Raw genomic sequence first — 22,161 nt, 5'->3', positions numbered from 1 at the left:
TTTGGTGAGACTGTTTAAGTTCTACTTTCTCATAAAATTTCAATTATATAATATGGTGCTATCACCTATAATCACCATGTTTTACACGAGCTCCTCAGACTTCATTCACCTTATAGTGGAATGTTTGTACCCTTTAAACAACCTCTCCCTATTTCTCCCACCCTCTAGACCCTGGAAACCACCGTTCTCCTCTCCGTTTCTATGTTTGACTCTTTCCAGTATTCCCATGTATAAGTGGTACTACATAATATTTGTCTTTCTCTTCCTGGCTTATTTCACTTAGTATAATGCCCTCGAAGTCCACCTATATTGCCACAAATGGCAGGGTTTCCTTTTTTCTCATGGATCAAGAATATTTCCTTGAATATATATACTATATCTTCTTTTTTATTATTTTTACTTTGTAATCTTAAAGGCATTTATTTTTAATTGGACATAATTGCTTTACAATATTATGTTGGTTTCTGCCATACATCAGCATGAATCAGCCATAGGTATACATATGTTCCCTCCTTCTTGAACCTCCCTCCCAGTGCCCTCCCCCCATCTCAGCCCTCTACATTGTCACAGAGTACTGGATTTAAGCTCCCTGTGTCATACAACAAATTCCCATTGTCTTTCTCCATATGGTAATGTACGTGTTTAATGCTACTCTCCCAATTTGTCCCATCCTCTCCTTCCCCCACTGTGTCCACAAGTCCTGTCACTATTGCTGTGTTTCCATTGCTACCCTGCATATAGGTTCATCAGTATCATCTTTCTAGATTTCATATGTTAGGTACTTAGAATAGAAAACAGGAGTCCAAATTGGCAGTGGCTAAAAGACAAGGCAATGGCACCCGACTCCAGTACTCTTGCCTGGAAAATCCCATGGATGGAGGAGCCTGGTAGGCTGCAGTCCATGGGCCCGAGAAGAGTCGGACGCAACTGAGCGACTTCACTTTCACTTTTTACTTTCATGCACTGGAGAAGGAAATGGCAACCCACTCCAGTGTTATTGCCTGGAGAATCCCAGGGTGGGGAGCCTGGTGGGCTGCCATCTATGGGGTTGCACAGAGTCAGACATGACTGAAGCGACTTAGCAGCAGCAGCAACAGCAGCAAAAGACAAGGAAGGGAAAAGCCCGTGAAAATAGAACAAAGAAGGTCTGAGGACCAGGAGTGAGGACTTCAGGTAGAACAAACAACACTCCTGGCTAAACCAATTTACATAGAGCAGGCCCAGGGGGAGGAAAAAAACACGTAAAAAGAGGAGCCAAAGGTCTGTCTCTCTCTCTCTCTCTCTCTCCCAAGCATTGGGGCACTCTTCTCTTTGCGTCTTTGTGTGGACATGTCCTCACGCCTCGAAGATGGATTTTCCTGCTATTATCTAAATAAAATAGAGCTGTAACACGGAGCTGTAACACTGATTTGTCTAAGAGCGATAACACGGTCCATTCGAGACCTGAGAGCTATAACACGGTCTGTCTAAGACCCGAGAGCTGTGACACGCCAAGGGCTTTAATGTCCATTACTCCAAATCTTTGTTGTGATGAGACAAAACCGAGGAGCATACACTCGCCTGACACATATATATGTGTTAATTTGTAATATTTGTTTTCCTCTTTCTGACTTACTTCACTTCTTTATCCATTGATGGACACTTCAGTTGTTTCCATGTCTTAGTTATGCTGCATTGAACCTGGGAGACCCTAGTTTCATTTCTTTTGGATACACACCCAGGAGTGGGATTGCTAGATCAAGATAGGGTATGACTCTTTGTCTTGATGAGGTTTCGAGATGGCTAAAGTCAGCCAATAGTCAAAGGAGCTGGACACAAGTTCAACTTCAGAAGGGTTGATGGTGAACTTGAAGTTAAAAAGTAGCAAAGGATCAAAGCAACATTTGAAGACAAGACACAGATAAGGTCTCAAAACTGTCAGCAAGAGCTAACTGGGTATTAGTTTCTGAATCAAGGAGCCAACCAAACACCGGAGTGAGAAAAGGACAAAAATAAATCAGAAGACAGGTAAATTGTTGAGGGAGATTAAAAAAAAAAACAAAAAACTGGAAGATCAGCTAGGAAACTGCTTAAAAACTTATGCAAGAAGCAATATAAACAGCTAATTCTTACTGGGCACAACAGTATTCTAAGCCTAAACAAGTATTGTAAACACGTCCTACAAACCTATAAGGAAAGCACAATTAAAATTCCCACTTAGATGGGAGAACTGAACAAAAAAATTAAATCACTAAACCAAGATCTCACAATCACCAAGTTTCAAAACAAGGATTTGACCTTGGACAGGGTGAATGCCAAAGCTTAGAATCCCCACCACTAGACCTCCAGGGGAGGAAAAAGGCTTCCACCAGAAGCAACAGTGGTGGGAGGGAAGGGATGGGTTTGAAGGTGTAGCTGGAAACATTAGGAAACAATTGGTGGTATTAAGTGAAAAACAGCAAAGGGACAAAACGCTTCTGCCAAATGAATAATGGTGGCAGTAAGCAAGATAAGAAACAGAGAAGGTCAGGAAAGCAGGTTAAGAAAAGATGATGATACTTTTATTTCAGACACACTGGCTTAAAGTGTCTGAAGAACACAAACCATTATTGAATAAAACCTTTATTGTTGGTTGATGTATTTTTTTCAAATTACCTATATGATGAAATCTTTTACTTTCTACTTGATCTCTCCATGATTTTCCTTGCTGTTAATCTGTTCCAAAAGGGGTAGAGTGATGATTACTTACAAGAAGCTACAGAGAAGTTTAGATAAACAAAAGTCTTCTCTGTTTGTTTCTCTTTTTGTAATTAATGACTTCATGATTGGTCACTTGTGCAGTTTCTATTAGGAGTCATAATACCTATTTTCCATTTGCACTGACCTAGAAGTAATACTTGGGCTGAACACGAGTCCAGTCTGGCTTCTGCTGGTTCCCTTTAGATACTAAAATGGGAGGCTAACACCTCAAGCAGACTCAGTTTTCCACTCCACCAGGTCTATAAAATATAGAGCATTGCTGTGTTATCTGTTTAGATTACAAGGTTAAAGTTTAACTTTTCTAGTTTCAAATTGCTTTCTTGCTAGGGGATATAGAGCAGCAAGTGTGATGACCATCCTTGCTTGTAAGCTTTCAGGGGAAAAAAAAAAAGAATAACAGAAAAACAAGTTCTGGAGATGTGCTAACAGGGAAAATCTTATTCACCTTTTTGCAAAACACTCTCATTTGAGACTTTGGGTAGAAAAACAATTCGAAGTAACTTGTACTGTTCTCTGAATCTGCTTGGTGGTAGATAGTCATTCTCCAGTGAGTGTTCCTGGAGGTAATAAAAATAAATTAAATAAAAATTTAATTTATCTCAATGACACTGTAAAACTAGTTAATGTTTTACATAAGCAGATTGTTAGAGGAATCAATGGCAAAATCATCATCATAATAGCAAAAAGCATGAATGCGGATTTTTATCATGCATCATACGTTGTGCAAAATCTGTAAATTATTCCAGTTAATCTTCAAAGTTTTTGTTAAAGTGCTATTGTTATCTCCATTTCACAGATGAGAAGACTGAGGATTTGAGATCTTAAGTGACTCGCCCCAAATTCTATAGTTACTAAGCAGCTGAACTAAAACTCAAACCCAGGTCATTTAGTCATTTTGACAAACCTTTATAAATACCTATCACATGGTAGGCATTATTGTAGGTGCTGAGGGTGCAACCATGAATAAGCCAAATATAGAGCCTATCCATCAGGAATTTACACTCTAGTGGGAAAGATGAAACAGAGCCTGTGCAACAAGACCCCATGCATTGTTGCTCCATAGCTTTCTTCCCTGGTTCTCGGAGGTCACATCCAACTCTTTTCCCACTTGGTGATGCAATGGGAGATTCTGTGATTTTTGCCACAATTGCTACATCTCAGTTCCCTTAAGATGAGTTTAAGCACCTTCAGTTAAGAGTCATGATTACATCCAAGCTGTCTTTGGCTGCTGAGGAAAAATAGACTCAAAGAGAGACACCTCTTTACCATGAATAAATGCTTTAAAACATGGAAAATATGTGAAGACCATTGGGGAAACTGGGTCTGTGTTCTGTGAATGTTACACTTACATGTAACATACATACAACTCAGTTACTTTATTCTTTGATGAACATGAGTGGGAAGCTCTAAGAGATGCTCCCAGGAGGGACTACCACCCCCTCCATCAAAAGTAATTCTTAAAAACTGGGATCATTTCGGGGCTAGTCTTGTCCTGGGCTTGCCTACTCTCTTGACATTCTAATTCCTTTGTGATTAAAAGAAAGACGTACTCTTCTCTATCAGCATTCATTTCCTTAATGATCTCATTGAACTTATGGTCTTAAATATGACTTGCATGGTGATGACTCTGATATATACATCTTCAGCTCAGAGTTTGTTTCTCACCCCCAGACATATATATCCATCTGCTCAGTTGACAGTTCTGTTCCAATGTCCTGTTTGTGACTCACTAGAGATTAAGGTCCATGGAAACAAGGATTTTTGTCTTTTTTATTCATTCAAGTTTCCACAAGACCTTGAACAGTTCTTGGCTTAAAAGAGGCACTCAGTAAATACTAAGTGAATGAGAGAATGAACTGTCGCTAACATCCAGAACCATGCTAGGCATTAGTACCACTATAGTACTAATAGTGTGCACTATTGTAGCACAATAACTAACACAGATCTCTTGTCTCAAAATGTTCATAGTACAGAAGAAATGACAGCTATTCAAGCAGGTCAATGACATACAACACCATCAGAGCTGACAACAGACAGTTCACATGCTATATGGAAATGTGAGGAGGCCTCTTCTCTGTGAAACCCTCTGAGCTGGGCCTTCAAGAAAAAGAGAGAGGTTGAGGAGGAAGAAAGGCAGATCCGTGTAGAGGAGATAGTGTAAGCAAAAGGATTAAAGCTGATAATGCAGCTTTGTCCACACAATAGTAAATTATCCTAGATATTAGGTCATATGGTATGTAGGAGGAAATGACAAGCAATAAAGCTAAGCTATTGCCTCAAATTCCATTCCAAAAAAAATGGTCCTTATTCTCTAGTCAGTACCCAACTGGAAGAGGATAAAAGGTCCCCAAGGAAGCTGTGATTTCTGGTGGATCCCATGATTAACAATTGCTCAGCACTGAGTCTCTGCAAAAAGAAAAAAAAAAAAAAAAAAACGGTGCAAGTTTTAGGGCAAGGGCTTTGACAACTGATAGAATTACCCTTGCTGTGTATTCTTGGATGAGTTTTTCAACGACCCTATACCTCAATTCAGCCATCTAAAATGGACAAAATAATGCTCATCCCAAAAGACTCTTTAATAATTAAACAATAATATTTTAAACACCATCTGCTAGGCTCTAGTTTTAAATGCTCTTTGCACATTATTTCATTTCAACCTCTTGCTAGTTCTTTGTCAAGTCCTATTATCTTCCCCCTTTTGTGCATGAAGAAACTGAGGCATGAACTGACTATACACTGTGCCTAAGGTCATATGGCTAACAGGAGTCAGAAAAGGAATTCAAACTGAAGAAGTATAGTAACAGAACCCTCATTCCTTAAGACTCTAGAATAAGGCCTCACTAGGAAGTATGCAATAACTATTAATAATCATAATTGTCTCCTTTATTGATTGATTAATGTATGTCAGCAATCTCTCAAAATAATTTTTTGGAACTGGAACAAATGTTAAGCCTAGTTAGAGATTTTTAAGTGAAAGCTTGGAGTGGTAAAACACATTGTCCATGCCAGAATTGAGAAATAGACTCAAGAAAAAACAAAAACTTAGAGCTACCGAATAATTTCTTAGAATGAAGGGTTCTAGATACCATTTTGCTTTATCATTGAAGGGTGACACCAGATGTTATTGTAATTAATACTAACACAAATCTAACAATAACATTACAATTGAGTGTTTACTATGTTACTATGTAACTAAAATAATCTTAGTTAATGCTGAGTCACCCTATGCTTTAATATTGGGTACAATTTTATGCTTATTTCTATAGCACTGAACAGATGGGAGCTCTCAGGCACAGAATGTTTTACTAACTTGTCCTTGTCACACAACAAATGTCCAGCTGGCATGTCGACTACACAGTCTAACTTTCTTTGAACCAAGAAATTATCCATAGCATAAACCTAGAAGAAACATAACAAAACCTAGGTCACTGCTCAGTCTTCCTAGTACTCTGTTTTAAACATAGCCATGATGGATCAATGTTTTATGGCAGAATATTACTACCATCACAGACATTAGCTTGAAAACATTCTCCTAGTATACTGCCAAGAATTTATCATCACTAAACTTATACAAACTGCTTTTAACTCCCCTGGATAATTAATTCCATTTATTTACCTTCCACCTTCTAACGTGACACACAACACAGTAACATCTTATGAATTGGGCATTACATTTGGCATAAATAAAATTTCCAAATGTTCATTCCCCATTATAAATGTAATATTTTTAATTAAGAAGCTTTTAGAAATGTATCACCTGCACGTTACCTTTGGAAATGACATAAAATGAAGAAAGCTTTTTCCCTAATGATTAAAGATCATAATTTGATGCCTGAGTCTTTTGTTGTAATTATGATTTGCTATAATACACTCAAGATCCTTTTCAACTTTATGTTCCCTCCTTTGTTCTCAGGTAATCAGCCATTACTTCTAGACTTTACAGTCGGTAAACTTGAGGTGAAGTCCTGACTCTATAACTTCCTATTTATATATCCCAGAAGTTATATATGAAGTTATATGTCCTTCAGAAGTTACAACATTCCTTCCAACATTGATTTCTTCATCTATAAAAACCGGGTGATGATACCTGTGCACAGAATAATCATGACGTTTAGCTTTAGTAACAAAGGAAAATAACTTTGTTTCCTACAAAGAGCTAGCCATCAGTTGTCAGATATTATTACTCTGCCTCAGGGCTCCTTTTAGTCAATGGCCCTCCTCCCACATCCAAGCCTGCTCCTGAGGTGGAGTCAGAAACTTATTAGAATGTGAATGCACTGCGGATGGGAACAGTTGTCACTGAAGTGCCCAAGAGCCCTTAGTCTACAACCACTAAATGTAAGACTCTGTATTTAAATGTATACAGTTGAGGGGCTGGATTCCAGATCACTTTCAATTCTAACATAACTCTGTCTTCTGTGTAAAGCCGATTCTGGGTTGGGTGTGACATTTGTAGATGTGTAGAGCATCATCTTCCCTCATTTTCTGTAGGAGACAGAACAGCAGACTAGTAATTATGTGATCCTGGAGCAGGTCCTTCCAGAGTTCATACCCTGGCTTTGCTTCTGTGTGATTGGAAGCAAGTTACTTAATCTCTTGCTGACAGTGTCTTCATCTATAGAATAGAATATAACATCCAGAGAATGCTGATGGGGAGTTTATAAGTTATTGTGTGTAAAGTGCTTGCACAGAACAAATGCTATAAAAATGGTTTGCTATTATTATTAGACTTTAGGACAAACAAGAGAAAGTTTATCAAGGTTCAGAAGAAACTCTTATTGGGGCATTTTTAATTTAGTGAATTATGATGGGCTATCATTTTTTTATCTCTGTTTCACTACTTTTTAAATTTTCTCTTTGATCATAGTCTGTCTCAGCTGTTGACTTTCCAAACTAGTATATCTACCTTTTGGGTATACCTTTATGTGTAAGTTCAATCACATTTCTTGTTCCTTTTCCCCCTACCTCAGGATTTCTATTGTAGACTTTTTTTCCTCTGTGTATAATGACTGTCAATATTTATTTCCCTTGTTTACCAAAAAAAAAAACCAAAACAGACCTTACCTATGGAACAATAGCTCCTATCATAAGGGGCTATTTATGACTGAAGGTAATATTATGGTTCATGCTAATAACAAGCATTCCAATTAGGTGATTATATTTTAAAATCTAAGCTTGTTTGAAGAGTTATTTATGTTTATAAATAAGGTAGAGACAATCCATTCATAAGTGCTGTGAGAAATAGCTCCAGCAATTTTCCTCTGAGTAGTGATGTTTTATAAGTGATTGAATTCAATCATGAAATTGCAAGGCAATTCAAGTTCTCCTGGAATGGAAACTGCAATGTTATTGCCGACAACCACCTCTAACAGAGGACATTCAACATAATTGACCGTTTTCACGATACTTTTCATTTTCCATGTGATATATGAATAATGAATAGGATAAAGTGCTAATTATAAAGGGCTTTTTGTGTCCTAACATGCTTTTAGGGTCAGAATTGAAGTAATGCTTGTCCAACTAACAAAAATATGCGGGTACTAATTGTTCAGGGTGCTCTGGGAAGTGCTATGACCCCCACACTGCCTCAGATGGATAGATTGCTTTCTGTTGTGGGCTGTGCATGATTAATTTCGAGATAATCACGTTTATACTCTCCTTGTGCACCAGAAAATAGCTCCCACTAGGTGAGTGGGTGAATGGTTGTGAAGACAGGAAGAGTCCAGAGGGCTCCCAAGCCTTCACTTTCCTGAGATTAAGCATTTAAAGTTGGCAAATGTAAAAAGGGGCTTTAGGGCCTGACCCAGGTTTGAACTCTCTATTCAGAGAAGTTAAATGATAAAACATGAAAGAAGATGGCTAAGTGTCATCCCAGCTCACCGGCTATCACCTGCTGTGCAAACCTAAGCCAATTCCATAACCCCTGAAACTGCTGCTGCTGCTGCTGCTGCTGCTAAGTCACTTCAGTCGTGTCCGACTCTGTGCGACCCCATAGATGGCAGCCCACCAGCCTCCTCCATCCATGGGATTTTCCAGGCAAGAGTACTGGAGTGGGTTGCCATTGCCTTCTCCGAAACCCTGAAACTAAGTTTCCTCAAATGGTTGTAATTCCAACCACTTTGAGCACTGGGAGTCGTGGAATTAAGGAACAGAACGGAATGCTGAATATATGGCATCTTATCTATGCTTGGACAGGTTTTTAAAGGAGAGAGGGAAGAAAGAAATTACATAGATGTCATGAAGATTAGCTTTGGAAAGCTCCTCCCAGGCAGCTTTATCTTTATCCCAATGTGTCAGACTTGAATGGGCTTCCCCGGTGGCCCAGCAGTACAGAATCCACCTGCAGTGCAGGAGACTCAGGAGACATGGGTTTGACCGCTATGTGGGGAAGATCTGGAGGAGGGCATGGCAATCCACTCCAGTATTCTTGCCTGGAGAATCCCATGGACAGAGGAGCCTGGCGAGCTACAGTCCAGTGGATTGCAAAGAGTCGGATACAACTGAAGCGACTGAGCACGCACACACATGTCAGACTTGAATACTAAGCATCTCCCTCTTATTCTGGAAGTTCTCAGGATCAGTTTCCAATGCTATAGTAGAGAATCTTCCAGAATCTCTTAGTAGAAAGCTAAAACCTGGAGCAAAATTAGTTAAATCCTCTTCCAATGTGTCACTGGATGAAGCTTCAAAATAGTTAATAACAATGTAATTTTAGAAGGTAATCATCCTCATCATCATGTTATTGCCATACAGATCAGATCACTTTTAAGCTCATTTAATAAAGGACAAACACTAGGTGCAAAGACTCAGAAGGTATTTTTATAAATGAGCTAAAGCAATATAAGTCAAGTCAGTTGAATTTTTTGCTAGACAAATCAATTTCAGCTCAGACAGAATTTTAAGTTTTAGTATTTGTGATTTTTCATGATAAAAATGGATACGTTTTTTAAAGAAGGGTCACGCTATATTGAAAAATGGACCTTCTATTGATAGACCCATTACGATTAGAATGCTTCAAGTAGTTATTCATTGATCTCACATCATTTTAAATGGAGCATTTTTAGTCTGCCAAATTAGATGCCGTTGGGCTATTCAGTAGTCCGGCAGGTCTCAGGTGGAAGAACATGCCAACAGTCTCACAGTGTTCCCTGCTACGATAAGGCAAGGGCTCATCTCTGAACCAACTTCTTGGAAGAAGTGACATTATTCTTCATAAAAAGGTTTTATTTCAGCATTATAAGCTTTGTTTATAAATGTGTGTCTGAGGAAGGCCGGCTTCACACTCAGATTTGTTTGTAAAGCAAGATGTTCTATAGTTAGTTTCTGGGAATATGGTTCAACCTTGGATAGAGTCAAATTTGTGTAATTATGAATCAGGCTGTAATAAGCTTCTACTGTAGTTTAAGAGAAGTTGCAATATATAAGAGAAAGAGACCTATTTTTAAAAACTCATACTGTTGTTCCCTGGTGGCTAAGAAGAAAGAATCTGCCTGTAATGCAGACTTGGGTTTGACCCCTGGGTAGGCATGATTCCCTGGAGAAGTAAATGGCTACCCACTCTAGTATTCTTGCCTGAAGAATTCCATGGAGAGAGGAACCTGGCAGGCTACAGTCATGGGGTCACAAACAGTTGGACACAACTGAAAGACTAACACACTCACTGTTGTTTCCAGGTGATTTGAATTCCAATTTCTAGCCCAACTGTGTCATGGCCTGAGGGGACAGTTGGCTCAGACATAGGACATCTTGGCCCTAAGAGACTAAAGTCTAAGGAGCAAAAAGTAAAAAGAGACAGAGAAGCTCAAGGGTATCTGGGTTTGGGAATCTGTCATCTGATTAAAAACAGATCTGTTAGAAGCCACGTGAGTTAAAACCCTAGTTATATTCAATTTGTCAGGATGCAAAAGCACTGTTGAATAAGCAGCGCTACTCTGACAGCAAGGCTTCTGCATAGTTACACCTTTGCAGAAGCCTCGAGATGATTTAGGGAACCAGAGTGCCACCTGCTTCTTGTTTTATGCCCAAATAAACCACCCAGCCTATCTGAACCCAGATTTCTCACTGGTAAATATGGTATAGCATCATTGGCTCAGCGGACATCAGTTTGATAAAACTCCAGGAGATAATGGAAGACAGAGGAAGATCGTGGAAGACAGCCCACCAGAGCCTGGTGGGCTGTAGTCCATGGGGTAGCAGAGTCCGACTTGACTTAGCAACTGAACAACAACAAAATACAGGAAAGCAAACAACATTTTGGGTTCCTTTCAGCTCTGCGATCGCATCACTTCCAAACCTTATTCTACATGTTTCTAATCAACAAGGCATCAGCCACCACCACAGTGATCTCCTCAAGGCACCCAGGCATGTTTTCCCAGAGCACTGGGTTTCCCTGGCTGCTTGGTTTCTGATTTAAAATACTTTGTCTCCAAGATTTTTAACTAATATATATAACGGTTGCTATCTCTTAAAACAGCATATTACTAAGCTCATGGTCTTTTGACATTGAAAAGTCAGAGATCAAATCCCAGCTCTGTCACTTAGTAGCTACATGATCTTGAGTTAGTTAATCTCTGTGTTGTTATTCAGTCGCTCAGTCGTGTCCAACTCTTTGACTGCAGCATGCTAGGCCTCCCCTGTCCCTCACCATCTCCGGGAGTTCACCCCCAGTTCATTTCCATTGAATCAGTGATGCCAACCCACCATCTCATCCTCTGCTGCCCTTTTCTTGTTTTGCCGTCAATCTTTCCCAGCATCAGGGTCTTTTCCAATGAGTCGGCTGTTCACATCAGGTTCAAATCTCTGTGAGTCCTTTTCTATTCCGTGTTAGATAAAGACAATGGTATATGTCTCACACGATTTTTTGTTGGTATTCAAATGACATAAAATATGCCAGGCTTGGAGCAAAAGCTCTCTGGAGGATGAAGGTTCTTTTTAACAATCTCATCAGGATGTTTAAAAAATTGGACTTTAGGGTGCTTGAGACAGTGTGAACTTGAGCAAGTTACTTAGGTGTATATATTAGCTCCAGCTGCCATAACAAAATGCCTTAGACTGAGTGGTTTAAACAACAGAAATCAGCTTCTCACAATTCTGAAGGCTGGAAGTCCAAAAATCAAGGTGCCAACCAGGTTGGTTTCTCCTGAGGCCTTCCTCCTTGATTTGTAGATGGCTGCCTTCTCACCGAGCCCTCACGTGGCCTTTCCTCTGTGCCTGTGTATCCTGCTATCTTTCTCTCTTCTTGTAAAGAAAGAGTTCACAGTGCATTAGGGCCCCACCCTTATGACATCTTTGAACTTTAATTACGTTCTTAAAGGTCATACTTCCAAATTCAGTCATATTGGAGGGGTCATAATTTAACCCATAACAAGAACAGAAAGTCAGATTGCAGTAGATTAAAAAGAGAAGCCTGGCGTGCTGCAGTCTCTGGGGTCACAGAGTTAGACACGACCTATCGAATGAACAACAACAAAAGACAACAGGAGGGAGGAGACGGACCTGGTGGATTTAGTTCACTTCTCAGTTGACAGGGCAGGAAAGGAGAGGAGAAAAAAATGCTCCTTTTAATCGATGGTATTTCTCTTGGTATTGAGAGAGTTTGGCAAAAAAAAAAAAAGGTTTGGCATCGAAAACTTGGGTATAAATTCAACCCCTGTCTCCTCTTCTATGTGACACTGGGACACACATTTCTTCACCTCTATGCGACTCATTATCCAAATATGAAAAAAACGGACAGTTCTATCTCATTGTGGAGTTATTATGAGCATTAGAATTACATCAGCAGAGTACCTAGCCCATCTCTTGGGACTTAATAAATTCTAAGCAGTGTATTGAAAGGGCTTCCCTGGTAGCTCAACTGGTAAAGAATCTGCCTGCATTGCAGGAGACCTGGGTTCAATCCCTGGGTTGGGAAGGTCCCCTGGAGGAGGTCATGGCAACCCACTCTAGTATTCTTGCCTGGAGAATCCCCAGGGACAGAGGAGCCTGGCAGGCTACAGTCCATGGGGTCACAAAAGTTGGACAGGACTGAGCGACTAAGCACAGCACAGCGAGTTTAAAAAAAAAAAAAAAACAACCAAAGCACATGCTTTTAAACAGTAGCTGAGTCACACTGTGAATTTTCCAGTCCTTTTTGGAGTCATGTTGTGCTCTCTGCAGAGTTTGCCTCCAGGAATCTGAGTCTTGATTAGGTTAGGTTGTGCTGCTGCTATAACTTCTCATATGCTGGTGATTGCTGATGATTTCAGGCATGTTTTTAGAGCTTGTCAGCCTTCTAGAAATAAAAACAGCCCTTTGGCAAGTAGGAGTCATTAAGAAGTGAGGTACCAGTCAGCTAAGTAAAGGAGAGTCCGCAGGCAGACTCTTCAAGTGTGATGCTTTGAATACTGCATGTGATGCTCATCATCACACTTAGTGCACTTACACTGATCCTCTGGGTCTTTTGTCTCAGTCTCAGCATATCTGTAAATCTGCATCAGCTGGAGGGAGAAACCAGGTTGATAGTGTGGTTCAGCTTGCTGTGTGATTGCAAAGGTTGAGAAGTTAATGTTCTGTCTTGTTTCTTTCCAATGGAAGGGTCATTGGGTCCAGAGGAGCTTATGCTATGATTGAGAGACTGCTCAGAAAATCTAATTAAAATTTCCTCTACTTTTGCCCAGTCTATGTTTCTCAGAAAAATGCATAGAGAACATTGTAATTCCAAACAAGACATTCAAGATCCACCAACTGTCCACTAACCTCAGTTTGAGAAATAATTTTCCAGAAGGCAGCTAAGGTTCAAAGTTTTCCAGAGGAAGGGAAACTTTAGTGGCAACATAATTTGTTTCTTGATTCACTTATTCCTTAATTCCATATGAAGACTTTAGCAGAGGTTCCTTGTGGAGAGAAGGGGTTCAATGGACAAAATACTCTTTGGGGTCAATGGGTTAAACGAAGTTAAATAGAACTCTTTGTTGAAAATTCTCCAGTGCTTTGCTCTGAAACAGCATTAAACTTTACAGAATCTCCCAAGTTTACATGGACACAAAATTCTTTTTTTGTGTAGAGAATCTTTGGGAAATTATATGTATATATATTTCACAAAGCAAAGTACAATATTTTAGCATTTATCCATAAGTATGGATTCCCTTGGCTGCACAGTGCGGTATAGCCAGAAGCTCCCCTTGGCTCCAGTCCATCCCATGTGAAGGCTGGGTTTATGCCAGTCAAACCAGCAATGGAGTCCTTTACTCAATTCAGCACCTAATCTGATTGACCTATTTGTAGCCCCTGGCAAAATACTTGATTTTAATGGAATCTTCAGAGTGTATTAGTGGAGTCCTGCCTCATAGTTGCATGATACAAGTGTGGTACTGACTGTTATTAAACAAAATTCCATTTTTATCACTAGTACTTAGTATATATAGGGCTTCCCTGGTGGCTCAGTTGGTTAAAAAAACCTGCCTGCATTGTCGGAGATCCAGGTTCAATCCCTGGGTCAGGACGATCCTCTGGAAAAGGAAATAACAACCCACTCCAGTATTCTTGCCTGAGCAATACCACAGACAGAGGAACCTGGTGGGCTACAGCTCATGGGGTCACAAGAGTGTGTATATATGTATCTATATATAAGTCTATATATATGTGTGTGTGTGTATATATATATATTAAAAACCTCAAATGTGTTTTGAGGTTTTAAGATTGTTCATAATTTTTACACTTTTCAATCTATATTGTAAAAATGTTCATATTGTGATATTTAATGACTAGAAAGTTTGAAAAACTATTCTGTAGAATTAGCTTAATACTGTATATCCTGGGAAATATAAAGACCTTTATTGGCAGTGTGAGAATCCTTCCTGTGGAAGTGTCACAAGCATCCAGTAAGCATTTCATTCCATTTTCCTGTTTGTTGTGAATACCCATTGGTGAGCAGTGACTGTTCTTAAGACTTTGGTTTTCCTCCACAGACAGCGTGGAAGATGAACTGGAAATGGCCACCGTCAGGCATCGGCCCGAGGCTCTCGAGCTTCTGGAAGCCCAGAGCAAATTTACCAAGAAGGAGCTCCAGATTCTTTACAGAGGATTTAAGAATGTAAGAACTTTCTTTCTGACTGCTTTCACACAGTTCTCAGAGGATCATTGAGAAATGAGAGGGAAAAGTAGAAAATGTGCAGTTCTGTGATATCTCAGCATATGTACACTTCTTATCAATCTTTTCTACATATGAAAATTGTTGATGGCCATTTGGACTTTGATCCACTTTGGTACACTATCTCTCATACAATCAATCAAGGATGAGTACAGAAGAAAGGTTTACTCAATTCAATTCCTAGTTAGGATTTTCTTTTTCCCTTTCAGTTATATTGCCATAATTTCAACAAGCTCTAACATCTATAAGTTTAGTTGTGTGTAGATTGGGGCCCATCAAAAAACTCTGTTCCTGGCATTGGAGAAAAGTCATGATAAGTTTGATAGTTTCTGAAAGACCATGTTAACCATGGCTCTGGACCACAGGTGTTGGTAGGTCCCTGTTTCTGGTTCTCTATGATCCAGGTGGATCTATCATGCTCCCTCCTGAGTGGAACATCTTCAAGAGCTGTGATTTTCCTTGCACACCAAAGGGCAAGGGTGAGAGTCAAGAAGTGGACTGGGCAATCTGCCAAGCACACAGTCTTAGGGATGCCTTGCTATGTGCTTAGCATTAAGATAAATACTGCTGGTTATGAATAGGGAGAGAACACTTGCTGTCAAGAAATTATTTGAAAGTAATTCATCCTGCAAAGTAGTAAATGGTCTTATATTAAATGGCATATGCAGCCCAACAGGTATTCCACTCTTACATGTATGTAAACCATAGTTACACATGCTACAGGTGCCCCTTGGGAACTAGATGAAATTGCCTTGATTCCTCCTGACATCTTCTCCCTTACAGTCCCCATTCCATGGTCTGTAGGAATCTATAGTGTCCAAAGATTTCTGATGATGCCAGCCTCTTTCAATCTGTCCATCTCAATGCTCTCTCTGTCCAACCTCATGCAGATGAAAAACCCTGCCTCTTCTACAGTATCCATACAAAAATTTACCTGGAGAATTTGTAAAACTAGTTGCCTTTTCAGAATATTTTTATCAGGATCCAACATGCATATTGCATGCAACTTTCCACCATTATTCTCTCTGAATCCATGGACTCTTTCTCCATCCCATTTCCGTTCCTCACCACTCTCCTTGCCTGCGCTTCCTAAATGTTCCCTTCCACTGCTTCTCTGAAATGCAGTTCTTCTGACAGCCTTTGTGGGGACTGACTAGGGTGGTGAGGAAGAGGATACAATGGAACTAGGTGCTTACCCCACACAAGCAGGACTTATATTATACATTGTAATATATAATCTATCAAGATGATGCACACAAATAAATAGGTATAAAGAGAAAGGGGCTTTGAAAATTAGGCTCAAGAATTAAAGTCTCTCAGTCGTGTCCGACTCTTTGGAACCCCATGGACTGTAGCCTACCAGGCGCCTCTGTCCATGGGATTTTCCAGGCAAGAGTACTGAAGTGGGTTGCCCTTTCCTTCTCCAAGGGATCTTCCCAACCCAGGGATCAAACCCAGGTCTCCAGCATTGCAGAAAGACGTTTTACTGTCTAAGCCACCAGGGAAGCCACCAGAGAGAGGAAGAAGTTGATATGAGTCAGTTGCACTGACCACTGACAGCAGCAACCCACTGAGTGGTGAGGACGAGGAAGAGAAGAGGTGAAAACGACCAAGTCTTGGATAAAAGTAAAGGCTAAGTTAAAGCTCATCACAGAATAAAACTTTAAAGGCATTCCTGTGAACATCCAAACTTCCTTGTTCCAGATGAGAGATCTTGTGATAAATAAGCTTTTTTTTCTTTTTCTTTGCAACAGTGGAATACGCATCAGATGCAAAATGGTTGTCAAGTAGAGAACTAACCTCTCAGCATCCCTGCATTCCTCCACTACTTCTGTGTTATCACTTCACTGCCTTCAGTGTAGGGCTCTCCATTTGGGGTCCCGCTGCCTTTCATACCATTTGTTGCAAATTGGAATCACGATTACTGCCATCATCAACCTTCGGAGCCAGCATCTCTGCAGTCTATCCTCTACAAGTGGCCCTTCGTGAAAAATTGGCCAGGCTCTGAAGTCTGCATTGTTTCATTGCTTTGTTTTTTTTCTTTGCCTGCCTGTCTTCTTTTTCTTTGCTCCCCTTCCCTCTCTTTTCCTGACCTCTTTTCATCTCCTTTTCCTATCCTCCTGATCCCTTCTCTATTTCGTCATTCTTCCAATCTCTCCTTCTTTTAGTTCCTTTATCTCTTCTTCATGTCAACTCTTGTCTCCTCATTTTCACTTCTTCCCCTTCCTTCCAGTCTTTAATTTTTCTATTCTTTCTTCATTAGCTTTTTGTTCCCTTACTCCATCCCATGAGAAAAATATCCAAAAGATCTGAATGTGCCCAAAGCATATTTTATATAATTCTTTAAATGAATGGGCTTCATAGTTTGCTCAAAATATTACTAATCAATGTCTCTGATAAATAAAAGAAGAGTGACCCTTTAATTTTCATTCATTTTCTTATAGTCAGAGTACAACTCAAATGTGGTCTAATATACAGCAAGAGAGGCCTTAAAGCAGCACACTCTTATTTTACAGAATGACAGCAATCTGAACCAGCTTAGCATCAGAGAAAGGAAATTAACCACTGGGTTCCTGAACACCAATTATCTCAAGTCCTTAAGATCAAAAAGTCATTTCCATGTCACTAATTGAGATATTCATTCTTTTTTTGAAGAGACAACCTATAGTATGGGAGAAAATATTTGTAAATCATATACATAATAAGGAATATGTATCCATACTACATAAAGAAATCTTACAACTCAATCCAAAATCAAGAAACACAATTTAAAAATGGGCAAAGGACTTGAATAGACCTTTCTCCTAAGAAGATATACAAATAGCCAATGAGCACATGAGAAGGTGCTGAACATAATTAGTTTCAAAAAATGAAAATCAAAGTCACAATTAGATACCACTATATACTCGCTGGGATGTCTACAATAAAACAGATAAAAACAAGTGTGGAGAAGTCGGAAGCCAGATACAATGCTGGCTAGAGTATAAAATGGTACAGCTGCTTTCTAAAACAATATGGCAGGTTCTCAGAAGTTAAATAAGAGTGACCATATGACCCAGAAATTCCTCTCCTAGGTATATACTCCCAAAGAAATAAAAACTTATGTATACTCAAAAAAAACTTGTATATGATGTTCACTGTAGCATTAATCATAATTGCCAATAAGTGCAAAAAATAGAAATATTTATGAACTGAAAACTGAATAAATAAATATGCTACATTCATACAAATTTTTTCAACAATAATAAAAAATGAAATACATCATGGATGAGCCTTTAAAATATTTTTTAAGTCAAAGAAGCCAGTCATAAAGAACAATATAAAGTATGATTGCATTTATGTAAAATGCTGAGAAAAGATTGACAGACAGTGCATTTGTAGGGGTGTGGCAGCAGGGTTTCTCATTTGGATGATTAAAACAGTCTTAAGAATTCTTAAGTTGTGTTGATGGTGGCCACACTTTTGTGAATATACTAAATATCACTGGCATATTCATGTTCAAGGAGTCTATTGTATGATTTGTAAATTATATTCCAATAAAGCTGTTAAAATTGATATAAGTAAATAAATTAATTGCATAACATTTAGCTCCATGTCAAATATTCCAATAATCCCAAAGCTTCTCTGGAAATGATGAGTCCTGCAAATGTAGGCATGTCATGTGGAGGGATGATAACTGTATTACTTGCGTGATAACACAGGAAAGTAAGTCAAAGTTCTATTCCTGCAACAACCCATAGCCCAGTACAAGAGGTTGTCCAACCCTAGGTTGTTGTTGTCAAGTCGCTCAGTCGTGTCTGACTCTTTGCCATCCCATGGACTGCAGCACACTAAGCTTCCCTGTCCTTCACCGTCTCCTGGAGTTTGCTCAAATTCATGTCCACTGAGTCAGTGATGCCATCCAACCATCTCGTCTTCTGTCATCCCCTTCTCCTCCTGACTTCAATCTTTCCCAACATCAGGGTCTTCCAGTGAGTCATCTCTTTGCATCAGGTGGCCAAAGTACTTAGAGCTTCAGCTTCAGAATCAATCCTTCCAATGAATATTTGGAATTGATTTCCTTTAGGATAGACTGGTTGGATCTCCTTGCAGTCCAAGGGACTCTCAAGAGTCTTCTCCAACACCACAGTCTGAAGGCATCATTTCTTCATTGCTCAGCTTTCTTTATGGTCCAACTCTCACATCTGTACACCACTACTGGAAAAACTATAGCCTTGACTATACAAATCTTTGTTAGCAAAGTATGTCTCTGCTTTTTAATAGGCTGTCTAGGTTTGTCATAGATTTTCTTCCCAGGAGCAAGTGTCTTTTAATTTCATGGCTGCAGTCACCATCAGCAGTGATTTTGGAGCCCAAGAAAATAAAGTCTCTTACTGTCTCCATTATTTCTCCATCTATTTGTCATGAAGTGATCATGCTAAATTATTTATTTTAAGTTAAAGACTATGAAAGAATTGCTTCCAACTTTTACTGTCATCCTACCTATACTACTACATTACTCCTCCACAATCACTAGCAAACTTCCTGCATTCTAATGAGCAACCTGCAATAATTCATGAAGAAGTTGCAAGTAATCAGGTTAGATGTCTCAGAACTTTCCAAGCCTAATCTACCTGTCTTTGACCAGGCATTCTTTAACATCCCTTCTGCATACATGATCCTAACAGCACTCAGTCCCTCACGTCCGTTCAGGATCTCCTGCCTTTTATTAAAACTTTCTCAGGGACTTTGCTCCTGCAATTTTCACTCCTCTCCCCTGAACCATAAGCTACTCCTTCTATATTAGAACATTCTCCAATGTGGAGGTCAGTTCAGTCACTCAGTTGTATTGACTCTTTGCCAACCCCATGAATTGCAGCACTCCAGGCCTCCCTGTCCATCACCAACTCCCGGAGTTCACTCGAACTCACATCCATCGAGTCAGTGATGCCATCCAGCCATCTCATCCTCTGTCGTCCCCTTCTCCTCCTGCCCCCAATCCCTCCCAGCATCAGAGTCTTTTCCAATGAGTTAACTCTTTGCATGAGGTGGCCAAAGTACTGGAGTTTCAGCTTTAGCATCATTCCTTCCAAAGAACACCCAGGACTGATCTCCTTTAGAATGGACTGGTTGGATCTCCTTGCAGTCCAAGGGACTCTCAAGAGTCTTCTCCAACACCACAGTTTAAAAGAATCAATTCTTCGGCACTCAGCTTTCTTCACAGTCCAACTCTCACATCCATACATGACTACTGGAAAAACCATAGCCTTGACTAGACAGACCTTTGTTAGCAAAGTAATGTCTCTGCTTTTTAATATGCTATCTAGGTTGGTCATAACTTTCCTACCAAGGAGTAAGCGTCTTTTAATTTCATGGCTGCAATCACCATCTGCAGTGATTTTAGAGCCCCCAAAATAAAGTCTGACACTGTTTCCACTGTTTCCCCATTTATTTCCCATGAAGTGATGGGACCAGATGCCATGATCTTAGCTTTCTGACTGTTGAGCTTTAAGCCAACATTTTCACTCTCCTCTTTCACCTTCATCAAGAGGCTTTTTAGTTCCTCTTCACTTTCTGCCATAAGGGTGGTGTCATCTGCATATCTGAGATTATTGATATTTCTCCCAACAATCTTGATTCCAGCTTGTGCTTCTTCCAGGCCAGCGTTTCTCATGATGTACTCACATGATGTACTCTTATGATGTAGAAGTTAAATAAGCAGGGTGACAATATACAGCCTTGACGTACTCCTTTTCCTATTTGGAACCAGTCTGTTGTTCCATGTCCAGTTCTAACTGTTGCTTCCTGACCTGCATATAGGTTTCTCAAGAGGCAGGTCAGGTGGTCTGGTATTCCCATCTCTTTCAGAATTTTCCAGTTTATTGTGATCCACACAGTCAAAGGCTTTGGCATAAAAGTCTTTGGTAATAAAGCAGAAATAGATGTCTTTCTGGAACTCTCTTGCTTTTTCGATGATCCAGCAGATGTTGGCAGTTTGATCTCTGGTGCCTCTGCCTTTTCTAAAACCAGCTTGAACAACTGGAAGTTCACAGTTCACGTATTGCTTCAGCAATATGTGGAGTTGGGAGGCAGAAATATACAGTCTTACCACAAGTCCTTCTGTAGCTACTGGTACCTTTGTGTACTGTTCTTCATAGCAGATTATCTCAACTTACCCTGAGACCATGCTGTCTTCAACTTTATCATCACTCATAAGATGGTAAACATGTTCTGAGCACCTGTGGGGCACCAGACTCCCAGACCAGTGCTTTCCAGACTTTGTGCCCACAGAAACATTTCATGAGGGTAAAGGGTCCTCAAGGAACTCATGGTGGGGTGGGCGGGGACCCAGACTGAAGACAATGGTGCAAACAAGTGTGATGAGAGCCTTGGCCTCTGGAGCCAGCCTAGGCTGGGATCAGACGGTGAGGAATGGGCTTCGCCTGGTCAGTCCTAAAGATAGATGTCTCCCTCTGTCTGCGTGTCTGTCCCTATCTCTACCCCTCGCTCTCAAACATTCTATCTTAGAATCAGGCTCTCACCAGCAGGATGCCAATGCAGTGCCAATGATCCTCAGTCCAGGCTAGGAGCCTGGTGTTGAGGGGGTCAGCGTGCCATCCTCAGTGTGTGTAGAATAGAAAGGTAAAGACCCAAGATACTCACTTTTAATGAAACCTTTTAAAACTCTTATATTTTGATTAAAAGGATAAACTATTCATCAACATCTTAAAACAGCTGTATTTATATGAAAGTAGTTGAACATCCCTGAAAGTAAACATTGCGAGTGCCCCCCACCCAGCCTTTTCCCAGTCCTATATATCTGATAGCATTTCTCCAAAATATATTGTTAATTTAAGTGGGAAATCGGAGTAAAAGAAGATAGTGAGAGAGAATTCCTTAGCCCCTCACCATATCTTATCCCCACATTTTAATTTCTCTTACCACATGCTAAACTGGGTCTTCAAAAGCAGGTTACTGACAGAAATGAAGAATACAGTACAGTGCTTCTCAGTCTTTACTGTGCCAGGAATCACATAAAGGATTTATTAAAACAGATTGCTGGACCCCAGTTCAAAAGAGTCTGATTTAGTTGGTCTGAGATTGGAGTAGAGAATTTGCCTTTCTCATATGTTTCAAAGCAATGCTGATGCTGCTGGTCTGGGGACCATACATTGAGATTCGCAAGTACAGTTCAAACATCAGAAACATTGGTGTCACTCAGACTCAGGTCCATATCTGATTTGTCTAGGGAGATCCCTTCGAGTCAGTGGTCTCTCTGTCCTCGTCTCTACAAATCAGGATAATGTAACTTCATT

General features: G+C 40.0%; 1 protein-coding gene across 5 annotated transcripts in view; it reads left to right on the top strand.

The window, feature by feature from the left end:
• KCNIP4 (potassium voltage-gated channel interacting protein 4) overlaps nucleotides 1–22,161 on the top strand; it is a 1,326,525-nt gene that overhangs the window by 1,206,795 nt on the left and 97,569 nt on the right. For all 5 annotated transcript variants that reach the window (NM_001076935.2, XM_005207804.5, XM_010806038.4 and 2 more), the window contains one exon: nucleotides 14,685–14,809. In NM_001076935.2, coding sequence (NP_001070403.1) covers nucleotides 14,685–14,809 — 125 coding nt within the window. The remainder of the gene's footprint in view (nucleotides 1–14,684; nucleotides 14,810–22,161) is intronic.

This window comes from Bos taurus, chromosome 6 (genome assembly GCF_002263795.3).
Source record: "Bos taurus isolate L1 Dominette 01449 registration number 42190680 breed Hereford chromosome 6, ARS-UCD2.0, whole genome shotgun sequence".
NCBI lineage: Eukaryota > Metazoa > Chordata > Mammalia > Artiodactyla > Bovidae > Bos > Bos taurus.
The sequence above is the reverse complement of the archived record's forward strand: the minus strand, read 5'-3'. Positions and strand labels throughout refer to the sequence as shown.